This window comes from Macaca fascicularis, chromosome 10, assembly GCF_037993035.2.
Source record: "Macaca fascicularis isolate 582-1 chromosome 10, T2T-MFA8v1.1".
NCBI lineage: Eukaryota > Metazoa > Chordata > Mammalia > Primates > Cercopithecidae > Macaca > Macaca fascicularis.
Window position 1 is genome coordinate 22,797,506 of NC_088384.1, and position 23,804 is coordinate 22,821,309.

At 46.3% G+C, this 23,804-nt stretch overlaps 1 protein-coding gene and 1 long non-coding RNA gene across 3 annotated transcripts in view; one reads left to right on the top strand and one right to left on the bottom strand.

Moving 5' to 3' along the window:
• The window catches only part of LOC123567212 (uncharacterized), a 49,545-nt gene that overhangs the window by 1,165 nt on the left and 24,576 nt on the right, over positions 1-23,804 (bottom strand). The window lies entirely within an intron of this gene.
• On the top strand, positions 21,424-22,125 carry LOC135965456 (axonemal dynein light intermediate polypeptide 1-like). Its single transcript, XM_065522316.2, has one exon. The coding sequence runs from the start codon at positions 21,468-21,470 to the stop codon at positions 21,747-21,749; it is 282 nt and encodes a 93-aa protein (XP_065378388.1). The 5' UTR covers positions 21,424-21,467; the 3' UTR covers positions 21,750-22,125.

A 23,804-nucleotide genomic window follows, 5' to 3' on the forward strand; every position in this document is an offset into this window, starting at 1 on the left:
TGGCCCTCCATTTCTGTGAGTTCTGCATTCATGGATTCAACGAGCCATGAATAGAAACTATTCAGGAAAAAAGGGCCAGGCACGGTAGTTCTCACATGTAATCCCAGCACTTTGGGAGACTGAGGTGGGCGGATCACGAGGTCAGGAGATCAAGACCATCCTAGTTAACATGGTGAAACCCCCATCTCTACTAAAAATACAAGAAAATTAGCCGGGCGTGGTGGCGGGCGCCTGTAGTCCCAGCCACTCGGGAGGCTGAGGCAGGAGAATAGCGTGAACCCGGGAGGCAAAGCTTGCAGTGAGCCAAGATCGCGCCACTGCACTCCAGCCTGGGAGACAGAGTGAAACTCCATCTCAAAATAAATAAATAAATAAATAAATAAATAAATAAATAAAAATAAGGTGGCCGGGCACAGTGACTCACCCCTGTCATCTCAGCATTTTGGGAGGCCGAGAAGGGCAGATCACGAGGTCAGGAGTTTGAGACCCTCCTGGCTAACATGGGGAAAACCTGTCTCTATTAAAAATACAAAAAATTAGCTGGGTGTGGTGGTGGGCGCCTGTAGTCCCAGTTACTCAGGAGGCTGAGGCAGGAGAATCACTTGAACCCAGGATTTGGAGGTTGCAGTAAGCCGAGTTCGCATCACTGCACTGCCGCTTGGGTGACAGAGCAAGACTCCGTCTCAAAATAAATAAATAAATAAATAAATAAATAAAGTATACAGGAAATGTGTATAGGTTATATGCGAACTGTACACTATTTTTTTTTTTTAGAAATTGTTCAAGTGATTCTCCTGCCTCAGTCTCCTGAGTAGCTGGGATTACAGGCGCCCGCCACCACGCCCAGCTAATTTTTTTTCTATTTTTAGTAGAGACGGGGTTTCATTATGTTGGCTGGGCTAGTCTTGAACTCCTGACCCCATGTGATCTGCCTGCCTCACCCTCCCAAAGTGCTGGGATTACAGGAGTGAGCCACCACGCCTGGCTACTGTACACCATTTTATATAAAGGATTTGAACATCGTCGGATTTTGGTATCTGCAGAAGGTCCTGGAACCAATCCTCCATGGATACCAAGGGACAACTGTATATCCTTTGTACCTAGTGAAGTTTGCTTCACATGCATTTTATTACATATTCAAAAGTAATAAAAATAAATAAAAAGACTAACATGCTAAATCAACTGATTATAACATTCATTTCCTATATGCAAATAGATTCAATAAACTGTATTGAACACCCATGTGTACCACTGGAATATGGAAACAGATTGGCCTGTAGTTATGGAAGATGTCACCATTGAGGAAAGCTGAGACAGAAGCCCTATGTACTATTTCTGCAACTTCTAATTCTTTAAAAATAAAAACTAAATTTAAAAAATGGGGCCGGGCATCGGGCGCGGTGGCTCACGCCTGTAATCCCAGCACTTTGGGAGGCCGAGGCGGGTGGATCACAAGGTTAGGAGATCGAGACCATCCTGGCTAACACGGGGAAATCCCGTCTCTACTAAAAATACAAAAAATTAGCTGGGCATAGTAGCGGGCGCCTGTAGTCCCAGCTACTCGGGAGGCTGAGGCAGGAGGATGGCATGAACCCGGGAGGCGGAGCTTGCAGTGAGCCGAGATCACGCCACTGCAGTCCAGCCTGGGCGACAGAGCTAGACTCTGTCTCAAAAAAAAAAAAAAAAAAAAGGGGGCCGGGTACAGTGGCTCATACCTGTAATCCTGGCACTTTGGGAGGCCGAGGTGGGTGGATTGCAAAGTCAGGAGATCAAGACCATCCTGGCTAACGTGGTGAAACTCTGTCTCTTCTAAAAAAATACAAAAATCTTAGCCGGGCATGGTGGCGGGCACCTGTAGTCCCAGCTACCAGTTACTTGGGAGGCTGAGGCAGGATAATGGTGTGAACGCGGGAGGCGGAGCTTGCAGTGAGCCGAGATCGCGCCACTGCACTCCAGCCTGGGCGACAGAGCGAGACTCCGTCTCCAAAAAAAAAAACACAACATGGCCAGGGCGGTGGCTTACATCTGAAATCCCAGTACTTTGGGAGGCCAAGGCGAGTGAATCACTTGAGGTCAGCAGTTTGTACCCCGCCTGGCCAACATGCTAAAACCCCATCTCTACTTAAAAAATTAAAAAATTAGCCAGGCGTAGTGGCATGTGCCTGTAGTCCCAGCTACTCAGGTAGCCAAGGCAGGAGAATTGCCTGGAAGGCAGAGGTTGCAGTGAGCTGAGATCATGCAAATGCACTCCAGCCTGCGCGACTGAACAAGACTCCATCTCAAGAAAAAACAACAAAAAAACTAAATTAAAAAAATGGATTAACTAGTCTCTGTATTCAAGTAGTTCCTTTCTTTTTCCATTTCTTCCTTCCATCCGGAAACATTTATTACTATATGGGACAGATAAAGAAGTCAATAAAAGATTTTAATAAAATATAAGTACACATTAACATTTTACAAAATAATTTTAAGACTTTGAACCTTATGTTGCTTCTTTCAGGTGATCCAGATGTACGACATGCTAGCATTCTTCCAAAGTATTTATATCTATTTCTGGAAACTTTCGTTTATTGTATTTAAACATCATATAATTCTCTTGAAAGGCACAATAGATGTTATATAGACAAGTAGCGGCAGTTCTTTCAAAACTCTTAGAAGTATCTCTTCGGCCTTTGAAGTATGCCATCAATCTATGTCTACTTTGAGCCTTGAGGCAGAAAGCCAATCTAGGCCCCAACTCATCAGTAGTTTAAACCTTGCTTCAACCTGCCCCTGATTTGCAATGGCTGCCCAACCGGGAGTCACAAACTCCAAGAGTGCTCCAGGGGCCAGGCAGGGAATGTGACTGAGTGAAGTGGGCCAAATGTAAGCAAAAATAACCAGCAAATGAGATGGTAAATGACAACAGTGTTTCAAATGGGAACACCCTTGGGAGTGGTGGCCTGGGGAATGCATGGCCAGTCCAGAGGGCCACTCCAGCGTGTCACTGCTATGGGGAATGTGGAACCAAGATGCACAGATCTTCTGATTTGTTCAAAAGAAGTAAAAATTCTTATTTGTTTGTAGCATCTCCTAGTTTTTAAATGTTCGCAATAGATTTTCTGTTTTTCTTTCTGAGACGGAGTCTTGCTCTGTTGCCCATGCTGGAGTGCGGTGGCACAATCTTGGCTCACTGCAGCCTCTGCCTCCTGGGTTCCAGCGATTCTCCTGCCTCAGCCTCCTGGGTAGCTGGGATTACAGGTGCACGCCACCACGTCTGGCTAATTTTTGTATGTTTAGTAGAGATGGGGTTTCGCCATGTTGGCCAGACTGGTCTCGAACTCCTGACCTCAGGTGATCCACCCGCCTTGGCCTCTCAAAGAGCTAGGATTACATGTGTGAGCCACCGTGGCTGGCCTAAATGTTCGTGATAGATTTTTATAGATTAGTATTGCTGTGGAGCTAAATGAATACATCTATAGGCCATTTTTTACTCAAGAGACACAGAAGAGAAATTAGACAAAGTAGACACTGATTGGACCAAGTGGTAAAATGATCACTTCTAAGCTATTAAGGTGAGGAAAAGGAAGAAGTTCCAAGACCTCAGAAGTATAAATACTGCACTATATATAGGACACAGTTGTATTCGTGGGCAGCACCCTTGACCACAAGAGGCATCTGTCTTCAGGGTGCAGCATTTAATTGAAGTGGAAATGTAATCATATGCCTACTTGGCCAAGAAAAGCTGATGATGGATGAGGGATCATTAGACCTTCAAAAGATAGGGAAGTCAGGTTGCTTTTACACTGATCATATCTCTATTTGAAGATAAAGAAAAAAGGATTGGGAGAAAACATCAGAAAGAAATAAAGGCCAATTATTTATGTCAAACAGTATCAGACAGGAGAGCTTACCACAGAGGTGAGTTAACAGGAAAGAATATAGTTTGGGTGAGAATACACAGTCCATTCACTGTGAGTGGGAAACAACATCAGCTTGCAGGGAGGTAGTAATGAACAGGAATTACTGACTCAACATCCCTTCCTAGGGTATCATGCCTTCCTAGCCCATGCTATCTCTGGGGGGCTGTCAATCACAGAGCTCAGCATCCCAACATAAGTGGGCATGTGACTCAGACTAGCCAATCAAAGCACAGCACTCCCCTAACTACAAGCATTGGTTCAGAAGTGGGCATGTGACCAAGGTAGGCCCAATTAGAATCTTCCCTGAAATAGCCGGGCTTGGTGGCTCAAGCCTGTAATCCCAGCACTTTGGGAGGCTGAGACGGGCGGATCACAAGGTCAGAAGATCGAGACCATCCTGGCGAACACGGTGAAACCCCGTCTCTACTAAAAAATACAAAAAACTAGCCGGGCGAGGTGGCGGGCGCCTGTGGTCCCAGCTACTCCGGAGGCTGAGGCAGGAGAATGGCGTAAACCCGGGAGGCGGAGCTTGCAGTGAGCTGAGATCCGGCCACTGCACTCCAGCCTGGGCGACAGAGCCAGACTCAGTCTCAAAAAAAAAAAAAAAAAAAAAAAAAGAATCTTCCCTGAAATACGATCTATGGCAATTTGGGAGAGAGATCTTTCTTCTCCTCTGGCGTCTCAAACTGTAAGGATTATGTAAACTTAAACTGTGACTTTTTTCCTCAACTGCATAGAAAATGCTGCTATCGCTGCTGTTGCTGCTGCAGGGAAAAGGAGCAGAGACAAGCTGAGATGAGATAAATAAGAAGAGGAAGGGTACTGGTTGCATCCATTTAGCACTTGGATCCATCCCTGTAACTAAAGACTCCTGACAAATGCAGCAGTAAAGCTGACTAGTTCAGTGACTAGCAGCAGCGATAAGAGGTAGACACTCACATACAACATATGCACCAACAAACCAAAGAAACTGAGATTGAGGTAGATCAAGAAACCCAAACTTTCTAAAAGCGGTTGAACCAAACGTAGTTTCTCTTTTCAATTTCTGGTATGTACCTCTCAGAAAATCTTTTGCAAATCAAGGAAAATGAAAAGGATTCCAAAGCCAGAAACCTAAAATAAAGAAGTGCTCTATGTATTAATTAAGTGAATGAATGAAAAAATACTCAGACTAGAGTTCCTTATCATTTATTGTTATTTTTATTTTACTTTTCCTGAAACAGTGTCACTGTATTGCCCAGGCTGGAGTGCATTGATCATAGCTCATTATAACCCCAAACTTCTGGGCTCAAGCAATCCTCCCACCTCAGCCTCCTGAGTAATTAGAACGACCGACATGCACCACCACACCTGGTTAACTTTTGTTTTGTTGTTTTTGTTTTGTTTTTGAGACAGAGTCTCACTCTTTTGCCTAGGCTGGAGTGCAGTGGTGCGACCCAGGTTCAAGCAATTCTCCTGCCTCAGCCTCCTGATTAACTGGGATTACAGGTGTGTGCCACCACATCCAGCTAATTTTTGTATTTTTAGTAGGGATGGGGTTTCACCATGTTGGCCAAGTTGGTCTTGAACTCCTGACCTCAAGTGATTCACCCGCCTCGGCCTCTCAATGTGCTGGGATTATAGGCGTGAGTCAACATGCGTGGCCTGTTTTTGTTTTTGTTTTTGTTTTTGTAGAGACAGGATCTTGCATTGTTGCCCAGGCTGGTCAAACTCCTGGCTTCAAGTGATCCTCCCACCTCAGCCTCCCAAAGTGCCAGGATTACATGCCTGAGCCATCATGTACAGCCTCCTTATCATTTCAATTGAGGGCACTTGGAAGAAATAACTCACAACACAGAAGATGACAAATCTGTCATCTCCAAATGTGACATGGAATTCAAATAAGCCTCATGTTTTGTTGCTGAAAGACACCTTAGAGATCAGAAAACCGAGACCTAGAACCTACAATAAGCTAATAGATCAATAAAAGTACACAGCATGGAGGTGCCCAGCTTCCTACACGGTCTCATTTATACACAGGTGCTATCTGGCAACAATTAAATACTGAGCACAGACATGATGTGGAAGAGAGATATCCCACAACATTGCCTTCTTCGTTTGTGTATTTGGGGCACTGGCTTGCAGCAGTGCAGCAGTATATGTATATATACTATATACATATATACAGCGTGTATGTGTGTGTGTGTATATATATATCGAGATATGTGTGTGGTATATATGTATATATATATAGCCTCCCAAGTAGCTGGGACTACAGGCGCCCGCCACCACGCCCGGCTAATTTTTTGTATTTTTTTTTTCTTTTTTAGTAAAGACAGTTTCACTGTGTTAGCCAGGATGGGCTCAATCTCCTGACCTTGTGATCCACCTGCCTTAGCCTCCCAAAGTGCTGGGATTACAGGCGTGAGTCACCGCACCCGGCCTGTAGGTTATTTTCAAAGTCCTAGTTTTCATTCTGGATGGTGGGATCATGGGTCTTTTTTTTTTTTTTTTTTGAGACGGAGTCTGGCTCTGTCGCCCAGGCTGGAGTGCAGTGGCCGGATCTCAGCTCACTGCAAGCTCCGCCCCCCGGGTTCCCGCCATTCTCCTGACTCAGCCTCCCGAGTAGCTGGGACTACAGGCGCCGCCACCACGCCCGGCTAGTTTTTTGTATTTTTTTTTTTAGTAGAGACGGGGTTTCACCGTGTTCGCCAGGATGGTCTCGATCTCCTAACCTCGTGATCCGCCCGTCTCGGCCTCCCAAAGTGCTGGGATTACAGGCTTGAGCCACCGCGCCCGGCCATGGGTCTTTATTATATTATTAAAACTCATTAACTAGCCGGGAGCGGTGGCTCACGCCTGTAATCCCAGCACTTTCAGAGGCCAAGGCAGGCGGATCCCCTGAGGTTAGGAGTTCGAGACCAGCCTGGCCAACATGGTGAAACCCCATCTCTACTAAAAATACCAAAAATTACAGGCGTGAGCCACCGCGCCTGGCCCTGTTTCACTTTTCACTGTTGCAGAATATTCTGGTAATGGATATAACATAATTTAAATTTTTAAAAATTTTATCTTGGAAAATTTCAAACATATTCAAAAGAGTGAATGGAACTGGATGAGCCCAGTTTCACTAATTATTAAAATCTGGCCAGTCTTGCTTCAGCTTTTCCCCCATACTGTCTCCCTCCCTCCCCCTCTGCATTATTTTAAAGCAAATGTAGGCTATAACTTCATTTATCTATAACTCCTTCTCTGTTGGTGGATGCAGATTTTTTCCACGCTTTGGCTTCTACAAACACTGCTGCAATGAACGTCCTTGAAAATACAGTGAAATTATATATATATATATATATATATATATATATATATATATATATATATATATATGTGAACTCCATATATATGTATACAAATATATATGTTTTTTTCCTGAGATGGTATAGAAGAAACTTATCAGAATTATTTAGAAAAAAAGGAAAACCAGAAGTCTGGAATAAGAGATCAAACATATTAAAACCCTTTCTCTTATAGTGACAGAAAGCCTTCTCAAATTGCCTTAGCAAAAAAGATAATTTAGGGCGGGTGCGGTGGCTCAAGTCTGTAATTCCAGCACTTTGGGAGGACAAGGCAGGTGGATTATCTGAGGTCAGGAGTTCAAGATCAGTCTGAGCAACATGGTGAAACCCCATCTCTACTAAAAATACAAAAATTAGCTGGGCATGGTATCAGGCGCTTGTAGTCCCAGCTACTCAGGAAGCTGAGGCAGGAGAATCGTTTGAACCCAGGAGGTGGAGGTTGAAGCCAGCCGAGATGGAGATCTTGCCCCTGGGCGACAGAGTGAGACTCTGTCTCAAAAAAAAAAAAAAAAAGATGGCTCACACCTGTAATGCCAGCCCTTTGGGAGGCCGAGGCGGGTGGATCACCTTAGGTCAGGAGTTCAAGACCAGCCTGATCGACATGGAGAAACCCTGTCTCTACTAAAAAGACAAGATTAGCCAGGCGTGGTGGCACCTGCCTGTAATCCCAGCTACTTGGGAGGCTGAGGCAGAAGAATCCCTTGAACCTGGGAGGCGGAGGTTGCGGCGAGCTGAGATCGTGCCATTGCACTCCAGCCTGGGCAACAAGAGCAAAACCCTGTCTCAAAAAAAAAAAAAAGCTAATTTAGTGATTTGCATAACTTCAAGGTCCAGAGATAATATATTGATAAGGTTTGGCTGTGTCTCCATCCAAATCTCATCTTGGATTGTAGCTCCCATAATTCCCACGTGTTGTGGGAAGGACCTGTTAGGAGGTAATTGAATCATGGGGGCATGTTTTCTCTGCTGTTCTCCTGAGAGTAAATACGTCTCACGAGATCTGATGGTTTTATAAAGGGGAGTTCCCCAGCACAAGCTCTCTTGTCTGCTGCCATGTGAGAAGTGCCTTTGCTCCTCATTCGCCTTCAGCCATGATTGTGAGACCTCCCCAGCCATGTGGAACTGTGAGTCAATTAAACCTCTTTCCTTTATAAATTATGCAGTCTTGGGTATGTCTTTAGCAGCATGAGAACAGACTAATACAGTAACTACATACATGTATATTTGTGTATATATATTTTGAGACAAGGTCTCAATTTGTCACCCAGGCTGGAGTGCAGTGGCACAATCTCAGCTCACTGCAGCTCCAACCTCCTGGTTTCAAGCGATCCTCCCACTTCAGCCTCCTGAGAAGCTGGGACTAAAGGCACTCGCCACCAAGCCCAGATGATTAAAAAAAAAAAAAAACTTTTAGTAGAGAAGGGATTTTGCCATCTTGCCCAGGCTGGTCTCAAACTCCTGGACTCAAGTGATCCACCTGCCTTGGCCTCCCAAAGTGCTGGGATTACAGGCTTGAGCCACTCTGCCTAGCTGAGGTCTAGAGATAATTTCGGGTTCAGACACAAATGGGACCAGGGGCTCAAAGACACTGTCAGATGCCATTGCTCTCCAGTTTGCTGCTCTGCTTTCCTCTGTGACGCCACTTTTCTCGGTTTCTTACATGGCGGCCCCTCTCTTCCGGGCTCAGATAATCCACGTTGTCAACACTCCTGGTAAAAAGAGAGCTCCTTTCCCCTCAGTGCCACCCAAATCATGGGTTGACTCTCATTGGCCACACCTGATTTATGTACACCTCTCTGAACCAATCACTATGGCCAGGGAGATAGCTTCTGTTGATTGGCTAGACTTGGCTCATCTGCCCTTCTCTGGAGCAGGGGACCTGAGTCAGTACCTTGAAACTATGTGGACCAAGCTTGGCTGATGACTGTGTCCACTTAGTAAAGAAGGAATGGATGGTAGTCAGGCAAAACACATAAAAGCAAAAATAGACAGGGTAGTTGCTTCCTCTAAGGTCTTCTCTGCCCCTCTCCCAAGCCGCTGGTGGACAGGTGCTCCTCCCCCTGTTCTCCCACTTCAGCAGATCCCTCTTGGAGCTTGGATCATGCTGCAAAACATTCATCCATTTTTGTGCCTGTTTCCTCCTACTAGACCATTTAACTCCCTGAGGACAAGGACTATGCCTTTTGCTTAGGCAGGTAATTAATCCCTGGCAAAATGCCTCCCATACAGTTGAATGCAGCATAATGCCTCCCACACATGTTTGCTAAATGAATGAATGACTCTTGAGTCTACACCAAAATAAAATAAAATCCTGACATTCAAGGCCTGTTTTTTTCTTTCCTTCTTTCTTTCTTTCTGTTTTTTGTTTGTTTGAGACGGAGTCTCTGTCGCCCAGGCTGGAGTGCAGTGGTGCGATCTTGGCTCACTGCAAGCTCCGCCTCCCGGGTTCACGCCATTCTCCTGCCTCAGCCTCCCGAGTAGCTGGGACTACAGGTGCGTGCTACCGTGCCGGGCTAATTTTTTGTACTTTTAGTAGAGACGGGGTTTCCCCGTGTTAGCCAGGATGGTCTCAATCTCCTGACCTTGTGATCCGCCTGCCTCGGACTCCCAAAGTGCTGGGATTACAGGCGTGAGCCACTGTGGCCAGCCAGCTTGCTTGCTTTCTCTCTCTGTTTCTCTCTCTCTCTTTCTTTTTCTTTCTTTCCTTCTTTCCTTCTTTCCTTCTTTCTTTCTTTCCTTCTTTCCTTCCTTTCCCTCCCTCCCTCCCTCCCTCTCTCCCTCCCTCCCTCCCTCCCTCCCTCCCTCCCTCCCTCCCTTCCTTCCTTCCTTCCTTCCTTCCTTCCTTCCTTCCTTCCTTCCTTCCTTCCTTCCTCTCTCTCTCCCTCTCCCTCCCTCCCTTCCTTCCTTCCTTCGTTCCTGGCAGGGTCTCCCTCTGTCATCCGGGCTGAAGTGCAGTGGCACCATCATAGCTCACTGCTGCCTCAAACTCCTGGGCTCAAGCAATGCTCTTGCCTCAGCCTTCCAAGTACCTGGGACTGCCATCTCAGCATGCCATCATGTCTGGTTAATTGTTTTACTTTTTGTAGAGATGGAGATCTCGCTATGTTGCCCAGGCTGTTCTCGAATTCCTGGCCTCAAGCCATCCTCCCACCTTGGCTTCCCAAAGTGCTGGAATTGCAGGCGTGAGGCACCGAGCCTGGCCTCAAGGCTTTTTCTTAATTGGGCCCCGAACTATACCTCCTGCCTCTTCTGCACCTTCCATGGCCTATAGATAAACCACCCCCTCAAACATACCATGCCCTTTCCCACCTCTGAGCCCTCATCCTGCTGTTCCCTCAGCTTGACTGCCCTCCCCCAATACCCCAAGTGTTCATGATGGAGGAATCAGAAAAGGTTGATCACAACACCCTGCAGTTGAAATTCCTGTCACAGAAACCTTTTGACTAGTCTACTCAACTTCTCGGGCCTCTACTTTTCTTTAAACTAGTCCACACATACTTGAAACTGTGTTTGAATGAAATGACCCTCCTCTCTCCCTTGCTATAGTTGGTATAGTTGCTATACCAACTTGCAATAGTTGCTTCTTCTGGCTGAAGAAGTCAGAAGGAGGGGGCTAGTGAGCTGATGGGTGTTCGTGGAGCTGGGAGGCCTGGGGAGGCTGTTTCCTACCAGTGAAATGATAATAGCAACTTGGGTTTTATTGAGCATTTATTATGTGCCAGGCACTGTACCAATGGCTTTGCCCATGTTTTCTCCTGTGATCCTTACCTGGGGATCGTGGTATCTCTGTTTTGTAGGTGGGGAAGTAGGCTTACCTGAGGTCACAGAGGTAATAAATGGTGAAGGCAGGACTGAAGCCCTATCTGATGCCAGAACCCTTGCTCTTAACCTCCAAATAGAGGGAAGAATAAAATAAATCTCCCGTGAGAAGTAGAATTGGGAGACTCCATGGTCCCAGACAGGGTCAGTGGCTGTCTTGCCTCCTGATGGCTTTGCTGGACCTGGCTCCTGTCTTTTAGGAAGCTGTGCTTCCTGCCCTTAAGTTCCTAAACACATCCTCGAACTCTAACAATTTCTTCCCCTTTTTGCAAAAGCCAGCTCCTGTTTTTCTCCACCACTGACAAGCTGTGTGGCTGAGACAAGTTGCTCTCCCTCTCTGAGCTTGGGTTTCCTTGAGTATGAAATGCAGGCAATCCTTGCCCTACCTCAGAGGCATGAGAATTACATGAGATGATAGACAGGCATGGGCATGCTCACAATGGCTGTGAGCTGGTATTCCCCCAGCTCCAAGCTCAAGACAGACTCTGAGCATCTTCACGCATCTGTTCCCACAGCACCTGGCACAGAGACTCGCTTATAGAAGGTGCTCACCAAATGCTTGCACTCACTTACAGAAGCCATGAGTGGCAGCCACTTCTGATATTCAGGAGTTCTTAACATCCCTGTGACTCTCGAGTCCTGTTGCTAGAGATATGGCCTGCACTCCTGTTTGTTTCTTCAGTGAGTTAATGATTTACCTCCCGTGTTAAATTTTGTTTAAACAGACATGACCCCGTTGGTGGCCAAGGCTCTGTCCCGTCCAAAGTGTCTCAGGGATCAAAGAAGCCCAAAGACACAGGACCCCTCCCACTGCCCCATTCCAGAATTGTCCTTTAGCCTGCTGGCATCTGCCTCTGCACCGTGGTCTCTTGACCTTAACCACCTTGCTTGTAGCCATGCTCTAGCAAAAGCTAGAGGCCCTTAACCTCTCTTTGAGAAGAGTCTGCCTCTCTCCAAGCCACAGCATAGCCGTGTGCACCCCAGGGCCCTGTTGTCCTTACCACCATCACTCTCTTTCTTCTTTCTTCTTTCTAAAGAAAATCAGTGAAGGTAGAGACCCTATCTGCCTAGCCCTAGGGGAATGGACCTGCCTATGTGTAAGAGGACTGCCCTGCTCCTGGTGTGTGTGGGAGGTGAGCACGCCTCATCCTGCCACCTGCCTGGTCTTCTCCAGCCTCTAGTCTCGCCGCCCTGTCCCCTGACTTTGCTGTTCCCCACTCCAGCTTCCTGCCTATTAGTATTTTCCCAGGGCTGCTGTAGCAAATTACCACAAACTTGGTGGCTTAAAACAACAGAAATGAGGCCAGGCACAGAGGCTCACACCTGTAATCCTCTGGTGTGATGGAAGGATCACTTGAGCCCAGGACTTCGAGATCAACCTGCACAACATAGGGAGACCCTGTCTCCATTTCACAGTTCTGGAGGCCATAAGTCCTAAATCAAGGTGTCACCAGGGCCATCCTCCCTCCAAAGACTAGGGGAGGATGCTTCCTTGTCTTTTTCAGCTTCTGGTGGCTGCCAGAGTTCTTTGGCTTGTGGCTGCATCACTCCAATCTCTGCCTCCATCTTCACATGACATTCCCCTTTGCTCTGTCTTTTCCTCCTGTCTCTATTATGAGGACACTTGTCATTGGATGTAGACTCCACCCAGGTCATCCAGGAGGATCTCATCTGGAGATCATTGACTTCATTTTTCTTTTCTTTTTTTCTTTTCTTTTTTTTATTTTAAGACAGAGTCTCGGCCGGGCGCGGTGGCTCACACCTGTAATCCCAGCACTTTGGGAGGCCGAGGCGGGCGGATCACAAGGTCAGGAGATCGAGACCACGGTGAAACCCCGTCTCTACTTAAAAAAAAAATACAAAAAATTAGCCGGGCGCGGTTGTGGGCGCCTGTAGTCCCAGCTACTCGGGAGGCTGAGGCAGGAGAATGGCGTGAACCCGGGAGGCGGAGCTTGCAGTGAGCCGAGATCGCGCCACTGCACTCCAGCCTGGGCTGGGCGACAGAGCAAGACTCCGTCTCAAAAAAAAAAAAAAAAAAAAAAAAAAAGACAGAGTCTCGCCTTGTTGCCCAGGCTGGAGTACAGTGGCCCAATCTCTGCTCACTGCAACCTCTGCCTCCCAGGTTCAAGTGACTGTCTCACCTCAGCCTCCCAAGTAGCTGGGACTACAGGCATGCACCCCCACGGCCAGCTAATTTTTGTATTTTTAGTAGAGATGCGGATTCACCATGTGGGCCAGGCTGGTCTCAAACTCCTGGTCTCAAGTGATCCACCCGCCTTGGCCTCCCAAAGTGCTAGGATTACAGGCGTGAGCCACCATGCCCAGCCTAATTTCATACTTTTCCCAAATGAGATCACATTTACAGATTCTAGGCAGACATATCTTTTGGAAGGGCCACCTTTCAACCCACTGCAACTAGTATCAACTGAGACCAGAAGAATATGGGCATGTTAGGTAGTAAAAACAAAATCAGTAGTCCAGGCGCGGTGGCTCATACATATAATCCCAGCACTTTGGGAGGCTGAGGTTGGTGGATCACCTGAGGTCAGGAGTTCAAGATCAGTCTGGCCAAGATGGCTAAACCCTGTCTCTACTAAAAATACAAAAATTAGCCAGGTGTGGTGGGCGCTTATAATCACAGCTACTCAGGAGGCTGAGGCAGAGAATTGCTTGAACCTGGGAGGTGGAGGTTGCAGTGAGCCGAGATTGCATCACTGCACTCTAGCCTGGGTGACAGTGAGGCTACCTCTCCAAAAAAAAAAAAAAAAAAAATCAGTGAAGGGTAGAGAGCCCAGCCCTTTAGAAGTGAAGGAAGGGGCCCGGCGGGGTGACTTACGCCTGTAATCCAGCACTTTGGGAGGCCGAGACAGGCTGATCACGAGATCAGGAGATCGAGACCATCCTGGCTAACATGGTGAAATCCCGTCTCTATTAAAAATACAAAAAACTAGCCGGGCGAGGTGGCGGGCGCCTGTAGTCCCAGCTACTCGGGAGGCTGAGGCAGGAGAATGGCATAAACCCGGGAGGCGGAGCTTGCAGTGAGCTGAGATCTGGCCACTGCACTCCAGCCTGGGCGACAGAGCAAGACTCCGTCTCAAAAAAAAAAAAAAAAAAAAGAAGTGAAGGAAGGTCAAGGTACTTGTGGCTGGAGAACAGGAGAGCAGTGAGAGGTGAGGTGGCAGGGGGCTGGCAGGGGCAGGGTGGTCAGGGCAATTTGTGCAACCATAACAGACCAAGGCAAGAAGACGGGACAGCCGCAGGATGGTTTTAAATAGGAAAATGATATTAATCAATTGCCATTGATTTTTTTTTCTTTTTTCTTTTTCTCCTTTTATTTTATTTATTTATTTATTTATTTTTTTTTTTTTTGAGACGGAGTCTCGCTCTGTCGCCCAGGATGGAGTGCAGTGGCCAGATCTCGGCTCACTGCAAGCTCTGCCTCCCGGGTTCACGCCATTCTCCTGCCTCAGCCTCCCGAGTAGCTGGGACTACAGGTGCCCGCCACCTCGCCTGGCTAGTTTTTTGTATTTTTTAGTAGAGATGGGGTTTCACCATGTTAGCCAGGATGGTCTCGATCTCCTGACCTCGTGATCCACCCGTCTCGGCCTCCCAAAGTGCCGGGATTACAGGCTTGAGCCACCGCGCCCGGCCTTATTTATTTATTTTTGAGACAGGGCCTCCCTCTGACACTCAGGTTGGAGTGCAGTAGTATGATCATGGCTCACTGCAGCCCTGAACTCCTAGGCTCAATGAATCTTCTTGCCTCGGCCTCTTGAGTAGCTGGAGTGCCACCATGCACGTGCCACCATGCCTGGCTCTGCCATTGATTATTGAACAAGTAGTTATCCACATAGAAAAAAAAAGTGTGTGTGTCAGGGGAAGATTCCTGCATCACAACATACACAAAAATCAACTTCAAGATTAAAGTCAGCCAACCATGCTGGTTCTCGCCTGTAATCCAAATACTTTGGGAGGCCGAGGTGGGTGAATTGCTTGAGCCCAGGAGTTCAAGACCAGCCAGGGCAACGTGATGAAACCTCATCTCTACTAAAAATACAAAAATTAACCAGATGTGGTGGCAGGCGCCCGTGGTCCCAGGTACTTAGGAGGCTGAGACATGAGAATCCCTTGAACCTGGGAGATGGAGGTTGCAGGGGGTCAAGATCGAACCACTGCCTCCAGCCTGGGTGACAGAGTCTCACTCTGTCTCACATAAATAAACAAATAAGCTGTACAAACATGCAAAACAATACCACTTCTTGTTAGGCCATATGTATGGATGTAATGAAAGTAGAAAAAATTACATGAGAATAATAAACATCAAGCTTAGGATTAGTATTTACTTGGGGGAGGGGAAAATAAGTGATTGAAGAGCACACAGGGGTTTTCTGCAGTTTGAGGATGTTTTTCTTTTCTTTACTTTTCCTTTCCTTTCTTTTCTTTTTCCTTTCCTTTCTTTTTTCCTTCTCTTTCCTTCCTTCCTTCCTTCCTTCCTTCCTTCCTTCCTTCCTTCTTCTTTCTCTTGCTCTCTTTTTTTTTTTTTTGTGACAGAGTCTTGTTGTGTTGCCCAAGCTGTAATGCAACCTCAAATTTCTGGGGCCAAAGCAATCCTCCCATCTCAGCCTCCCAAGTAGCTAGGACTATGGGCATGCGCCAACACACCTGGCTAATTTTTAAAATTTTTTCTAGAGATGGGGTCTTTTTTTTGAGACAAGGTCTGGCTCCGTCGCCCAGGCTGGAGTGCAGTGCTGCAACCTCTGCCTTCCAGGCTCACTGCAACCTCCACCTCCTGGGCTCAAGCCACCTTTGGGAGGCACATCAGCCTCCCGGATAGCTGGGACTATGGGTGTGTACCACCATGCCCGGCTAATTTTTGTTTGTTTGTTTGTTTTTTTGAGACAGAGTCTCGCTCTGTCACCCAGGCTGGAGTGAAATGGCGCGATCTTGGCTCACTGCAACCTCTGCCTCCTGGGTTCAAACAATTTTCCTGCCTCAGCCTCCCAATAGCTGGGATTACAGGCACATGCCAGCATGCCCGGCTAATTTGTGTATTTTTAGTAGAGTCGGCATTTCACCACGTTGGTCAGGCTGGTTTCGAACTCCTGACCTCATGATCCGCCCATGTCCACCTCTAAAAGTGCTGGGATTACAGGCGTGAGCAACCACACCCAGCCTAATTTTTGTATTTTTATACAGACGAGGTTTCACCATGTTGCCCAGGCTGGTTTCAAACTTGTGAGCTCAAGTGATTCACCAACCTAGGCCTCCCAAACTGCTGGGATTACAGGTGTGAGCCACTGTGCCCAGCCGATGTTTTATTTCTTAAGTCATGTGGTGGGAACACAAATGTTTGTTGTGTTGTCCTATATATCTTTTGGTATTGCAAATATTTTTTATTTTAAAAAAGAGAGGATACCAAAAAAATAGTATACCAACGGCCAACAAGTACATTAAATGATTCTTTGCATTATTAGTCGTCAGGGAAATGCACAGTGAGATATTATTTCACACCCACTAGGATGGTCATGATTAAAAAAAAAAAAAAAAAAGCCAGGTGCGGTGGCTCATGTCTATAATCCCAGAACTTTGGGAGGCTGAGGCGGGCGCATTATGAGGTCAGGAGTTTGAGACCAGCCTGGCCAATATAATGAAACCCCATTTCGACTAAAAATACACACAAAAAATTAGCTGGGCATGGTGGCAGGCATCTGTAATCCCAGCTGCTTGGGAGGCTGAGGCAGGAGAATTGCTTGAACCCAGGGGGCAGAGGTTGCAGTGAGCTGAGATCGCGCCACTGCACTCCAGCCTGGGGGACAGTGCGAGACTCTGTCTCAAAAAAAACAAAAAACAAAACAAAAAAAAAAAAAAACGGGGCTGGGTGTAGTGGCTTACGCCTGTAATCTCAGCACTCTGGGAGGCTGAGGTGGGCCGATCACTTGAGGTCAGGAATTCGAGACCAGTCTGGCCAACATGGTGAAACCCCACCTCTACTAAAAATACAAAAATTGATCAGGCGTGGTGGCTCACTCCTGTAATCCCAGCACTTTGGGAGGCCGAGGTAGGCAGATCACGAGGTCAGGAGTTCGAGACCATCCTGGCTAACACGGTGAAACCCCCTCCTCTACTAAAAACACAAAAAATTAGCCGGGCGCGGTGGCAGGCACCTGTAGTCCCAGCTACTCGGAAAGCTGAGGCAGGAGAATGGCGCGAACCCGGGAGGCGGAGCTTGCAGTGAGCCAAGATCGCGCCACTGCACTCCAGCCTAGGCGACAGAGTGACACTCTGTCTCAAACAAAAAAAAAAAAAAAAAAAAAAAGGACTCCGAGGCTGTGTCTGTGTCTGGACTTGGTAGGAAAGGCTCCTATGGTTGGTAAGAGATACCTGTCCTGGTCTCTTGACTCCCATATTCAAGACACTTAACACAAAGTGACAAATTAAGAAACAATTTCCTTAAAAGAAGCAATGATCCAACGTAGTACATGCTATAAAACACACAACAAAATGCACATAAGTGTTTCCTCTTTTAGAATGTAACTTATTTCAAGGTAGGAATGTATATGGGGTATGTATTGGCTATGTATAGGTCCCTCCTACTTGTATAGGTAGAAAGTTGATTCTCATATGGGAAGTAACTTGCCCAGGGTCACACAGCACTTCACTTGACAAGCTGGGACTTCAATGCAGGTCTCCTAAGGTTCAGGCCATGGCTCCTGCTCTCTATGCACAGCCTCCATGGCCTTTCCAACCACATACTCATCTCAGTCCAACATCATAGCAAGATGGTATTACTAAATCGTTTTTCTCTTCTGAACAAAATCTAAGTCTACACCTCAGTTTGCCTCCTTTGGGGTGTCCATTTGTCACTCACAATGTATTAGCCACATGCCATCTCTCTAACCACATACATAGTCCACAACAGACTCAAAAGTGATGGATCCAAGATTTCATAGGCCAGCCAGTCCTGTTCCCTTTGATGAAAGTTTCTGTCTCTAACTAGTCTGGTAGAAGGCTCAAATTTGTGAGCTTACAGTAGAGGTGGGAGAACCAAAGCGGAGATCAATCATCTTTCTGTATCAACTCTAACCTGATGGCAGGAATTGCAGAATGTGTTCCAAGGTGCTGCTTGTATTGCCCCCTAGTGCTAGAAACAGGAACAACACACTAGGCAAGCGGTAACATTTTCCAGCTGCAAAGAATTGACCTCAAAGATCTTAATTCAAATCGCAACACTTTATTTCACAGTAGAGGAAGACAAGGTTGATAGAGGCAAAGGGATTCAGCAGAGCCTACGGCAAATTAGTGGTGAAGTCAGAAATAGAACCAAGTTCTAAACTTTGACTCCTATATTCAAGATGCTTATCACAGAGTGATAAACTAAGAAACAATTTCCTTAAAAGAGGGATGATCCAACATAGTACATGCTATACAACACAGAGCAAAATGCACTTAAGTCTTTCCTCTGTTAGAATATAAACTGTTTAAAGGCAGAAACTTTAGTTGATATACCAAATACCCTTAGGATTAATAAATATTAATGAGAAGGATAATGGTCTTTAACTTCTATTGTGCTAGTCCCATTTTCTAGATGTTGGGCTTTAGTAGCACTTGGCTGCCACAACCCCTACCCCACCTCTTTTTTTCATTCATTCAACAAATACTCATGGAGCATCTCCTATGTGCCAGGCACCATTATAGGTGCAGGAGATGCCATAGTGGCCTAAATGGAGTCCCTTCTCTTAGGGAGACCACACTCTAATTGGGGGAGATGGATAAGAAACATGTTAATAACCAAATACTTGGTATGTTGGTGATATGAAATGAATATCTGTGTTCCTCCCGCCCCCAAGATTCATATGTTGAAGCCCCAACCCCCAACATGACTGGATGTGGAGATAGGGCCTATAAAGAAGTAATTAAGGTGGCTGGGAGCAGTGGCTCATGCCTGTAATCCCAGCACTTTGGGAGACCGAGGCGGACGGATCACGAGGTCAGGAGATCGAGACCATCCTGGCTAACACGGTGAAACCCCGTCTCTACTAAAAATATAAAAAATTAGCCAGGCATGGTGGCACACACCTGTAGTCCCAGCTACTTGGGAGGCTGAGACAAAAGAATCTCTTGAACCCAGGAGGTGGAGGTTGCAGGGAGCCAAGATCACGCCACTGCACTCCAACCTGGCAACAGAGCAAGACTCTGTCTCACAAAAAAAAAAAAAAGTAATTAAGGTAAAATAAGGTCTTAAGGGTGGGATCCTGATCCCTTATAAGTATTAGTGCCCTTATAAGAAGCAATACCAGAGAGCTGTCTCTCTCTTTCCCACAAGCATATGGAGAAGAGGTCATGTGAGCACACAACAAGAAGGTGTCCCCCCACAAGCCAAGAAAAGAGCCCTTGCCAGAAACCAAGTCAGCCAGAACCTTGATCTTGTACTTCCCAACATCTAGAACTGTGAGAACATAAGTGTCTGTTGTTTAAACCCCCTAGTTGGCTGCGAACAGTGGCTCAGGCCTGTAATCCCAGCACTTTGGAAGGCCTGGGGGGTCTGGGGGGCAGATCACTTGAGCTTCTGAGTTTGAGAGCAGCCTGGGCAACATGGCAAAACGCTATCTCTACAAAAAGTACCAAAGTGAGCCGGGCATGGTGGTGTATGCCTGTAGTCCCAGCTACTTGAGAGGCTGAACTGAGGTGGGAGGATGGCTTGGGAGGCAGAAGTTGCAGTGAGCCACTGTACTCCAGCCTAAGCAATAGAGACAGACCTTGTCTCAAAAAATAAAAAAGGCGCCTAGTTTATGGCATTGTGTTGTGGCAGTCTGAGCCAACTAACTGGTAGTCATGATGACTATGAAGAGAAATAAGGCAGGATCGGGGCAGCAGGACGGTAGGAGGCAAAATGCTACTTCCAATAAAGTGGTAGGGAAGGCCTCTCTGATAAGGTGACAGCTGTATAGCTGGAGGAGTTTTTCACAGATATCACAGACATGTGATATCCACCCACTCTGATCAAGATATGAAACATTTTCGGCACCAGCATGCTCCTTTGTGCACCTGTCAGTCAGTGCCCACCTAGGGGAAACCATTATTCTGACTTCCATCAGCACAGATTAATTTTGTCTGTTTCTGAACTTCATATAGACATTGATGGACATTTAGGTTGTTTCCAGCTTGAAGTTATTATGCATAAAGCTGCAAATAACATGCTTGTTTTTTTTTTTTTTTTTTTTTTTCAGATGGAGTCTTGTTCTGTCACCCAGGCTCAAGTGCAGTGGTGCGATCTCAGCTCACTGCAGCCTCCGCCTCCTGGGTTCAAGTGATTCTCTTGCCTTAACCTCCCAAGTAGCTGGGATTACAGGTGCCCATCACCATGCCCAGCTAATTTTTGTATTTTTAGTAGAGTCAGGGTTTCACCATGTTGGCCAGGCGGGACTCGAACTTCTCACCTCAGGTGGTCCACCCACCTGAGCCTCCCAGTGTTGGGACTACAGGCATAAGCCACCACACCTGGCCAAGAACATTCTTGAACGTGTCCTTTAGTAGATATAACACTCACTTCTGTTAAGTGTATGCCCAGGAGTGGAACTGCTGGGTCATACAGTATCTATATGTTTATTTGTCTTTTTGCTTTTTCTGAGACAGAGTCTCGCTCTGTCACACAGGCTGGAGTGCAGTGGCATGATCTCAGCTCACTGTAACCTCCACCTCCCCGGTTCAAACGATTCTCCTGCCTCGGCCTCCTGAATAGCTGAGATAACAGACATGCACCATCATGCCCAGCTAATTTTTGTATTTTTAGTGGAGACAGGGTTTCTAGCCATGTTGGCCAGGCTGGTCTCAAACTCCTGACTTCAGGTGATCCACCCGCCTCAGCCTCCCCAAGTGCCGGGATTACAGGCGTGAGCCACAGTTCCCGGCCTATATGTTTAGATTTAGTAACCACTGACAAATATTTTTTCAAAGTGGTTGTATTGATATACGTTCCCACCTACGAAATAGGAGTTCCAATTGTTCCTGACCAATACGTGGTATGTTAGTCCTTTTCTGTTGCCATTCTGGATAAGTATGTTATGGTATCTCTTTGTGGTTATTTTTTGTTTATTTTATTGTACTGTATTTTCTTAGACAGGGTCTCACTCCCATCGCCCAGGCTGGAATACAGTAATGTGATTACTGCTCACTGCAGCCTCAACCTCCTGGGCTCAGGTGATTCTCCCACATCAGCCTCCAAGTATCTGGGACTACGCCCAGCTAATTTTTGTATTTTTTGTAGAGACAAGGTTTCACCATGTTGCCAAGGCTGGTCTTGAAGTCCTGGGCTCAAGCATTCCGCCCACTTTGGCCTCCAAAAGTGCTAGGACTAGAAAACAAGGCCCACACTGGACGGGGCAGCTGCTGGGCTGCTACTCTCGCCGCCGCCATGATTTCCCCCGCAGATTCTTTGCTCAAGTACGACACCCCTGTACTGGTGAGCCGGAACACGGAGAAACGGAGCCCCAAGATTGCAGAATTGGAGACGGAAAAGAGAGACCTGGAGAGGCAAGTGAACGAGCAGAAGGCAAAATGTGAAGCCACCGAGAAGCGGGAGAGCGAGAGGCGGCAGGTGGAGGAGAAGAAGCACAATGAGGAGATTCAGTTCCTAAAGCGGACGAATCGGCAGCTGAAGGTCCAACTGGAAGGCATTACTGCACCAAAGAAGTGATAATTTCCACATGATAATTTCCAACAAGACACTTGGGATTATTTACTATGTTATTCTGGCAGCCAATAAAATCATCATAAGCCCTTTGTAAAAAAAAAAAAAAAAAAAAAAAAAAAAAAAAAAGTGCTAGGACTATAAACATGAGCCACCGTGCCCGGCCTCCTTGTGATGTTAATTTACATTTCTCAGATGACAAAAAATTGTTGAGCAGCTTTTCATATGTTTATTGTTCTTTTTTTTTTTTTTTTTTCTTTGAGACAGAGTTTCATTCTTGTTGCCCAGGCTGCAGTGCAATGGCACGATCTCAGCTCACTGCAACCTCTGCCTCCGGGTTCAAGTGATTCTCCTGCCTCAACCTCCCGAGTACGTGGGATTACAGGCGCCTGCCACCACACCCAGCTAATTATGGATTTTTAGTAGAGACGAGGTTTCTCCATGTTGGTCAGGCTGGTCTCGAACTCCCGACCTCAGGTAATCTGCCTGCCTCGGCCTCCCAAAGTGCTGGGATTACAGGCATGAGCCACCGTGCCCGACCGTATTGTTCCTTTTTATATTATTTTTTGTGAAATGCCTGTGTAACTCTTTTGTTCATTATAATAATTGGGTAGTCTACCCACAGAATGGGAGGAGATATTTGTGAATCATATGTAAGAGTCTAGGCTGGACATGGTGGCTCATGCCCGTACAGTCCCAGTGCTTTAGGATGCAAGGCAGGTGGATTGCTTGAGCCCAGGAGTTTGAGACCAGCCTAGGCAACATAGCAAGACCCTGTCTCTAAAAAAAAAAAAAAATTTTAATTAGCTAAGAATGGTGGCGTGAGCCTGTAGTCTCAAGCTACTCAGAAGGCTGAGGTGGGAGGATTGCTTGAGTCGAAGAGGTCAAGGTTACAGTGAGCTATGATCATGTCACTGCACTCCAGCCTGGGCGACAAAGTGAGACAATCTCTCCATAAACACACAAACAAATGAACAAATGAAAAGGACTCATTCTTAATCCACAGCTGTCCTGTGAGCCCACAGTTCTTTATCTGAGTTTTTTTTTTTAATCTCCATGTGAATATGGATATATGGATGATGACAACTTCAGAATTTTCCCACCTAGAACCTTTGGGATCTAAGTTCTGTTCTTTTCTTTTCTCTTTTCTTTTCTTTTCTTTCTTTCTTTCTTTTTCCTTTTCTTTTCTTTCTTTTTTTTTGACAGAGTCCCACTCTGTCGCCCAGGCTGGAGTGCAGTGGTACGATCTTGGCTCAATGCAGCCTCAACATCCCAGGCTCAAGCCATCCTCCCCACTCTGCTTCCTAAGTAGCTAGGACTACAGGTGTGCACCACCATGGCCAGATAATTTTTTTAGAGATGGGGTTTTGACATGTTGCCCAGGCTGGTCTCAAACTCCTGGGCGCAAGTGATCCCCCTGTCTCAGCCTCCCAAAATGCTGGGATTATAAGCATGAGCCACAGTGCCCAGCCCAAGTTAATGCTTTCTATGTTCTGTTTAAGAAATCTTCATCTACCCCAAGGTCATGAAATATTCTCCTATGTTTTCTTCTAGAAGCTTTATTTGTCTCAAATTTAAGTCTATGGTCTACTTCCAGTTAATTTTTTTGTCTAGTGTGAGGTATGGGTCAAGGTTCTTTTTATATATATATATATACACACACACACACACACACACACACACACAGCGATTAAAGTTTCTGGGACCATTTATTAAAACAACCATCCACTTCCCACTGCACTGTAGTGTTACCATTGCTGTAAAACTGGTGGCCATCTATTAATATATGAGGGTCTGTTTCTGAACCCTATGTACTATTCTGTTGGTCTGTTTTCCACCTTGCACAAGAACCACGTGGTCTTATTTGCTGTAGCTTTTTAGTCAGTTTCAACTCTAGTAGTATAGGTCCTCCAGCTTTGTTGTTCTTCTTTGATACTGCCATGATTAGATCTTTTTCATTTCCATATAAATTTTTTTTTTTTTTTTTTTTTTTTTTTTTTTTTTTTTTGAGACGGAGTCTCGCTCTGTCACCCAGGCTGGAGTGCGGTGGCCAGATCTCAG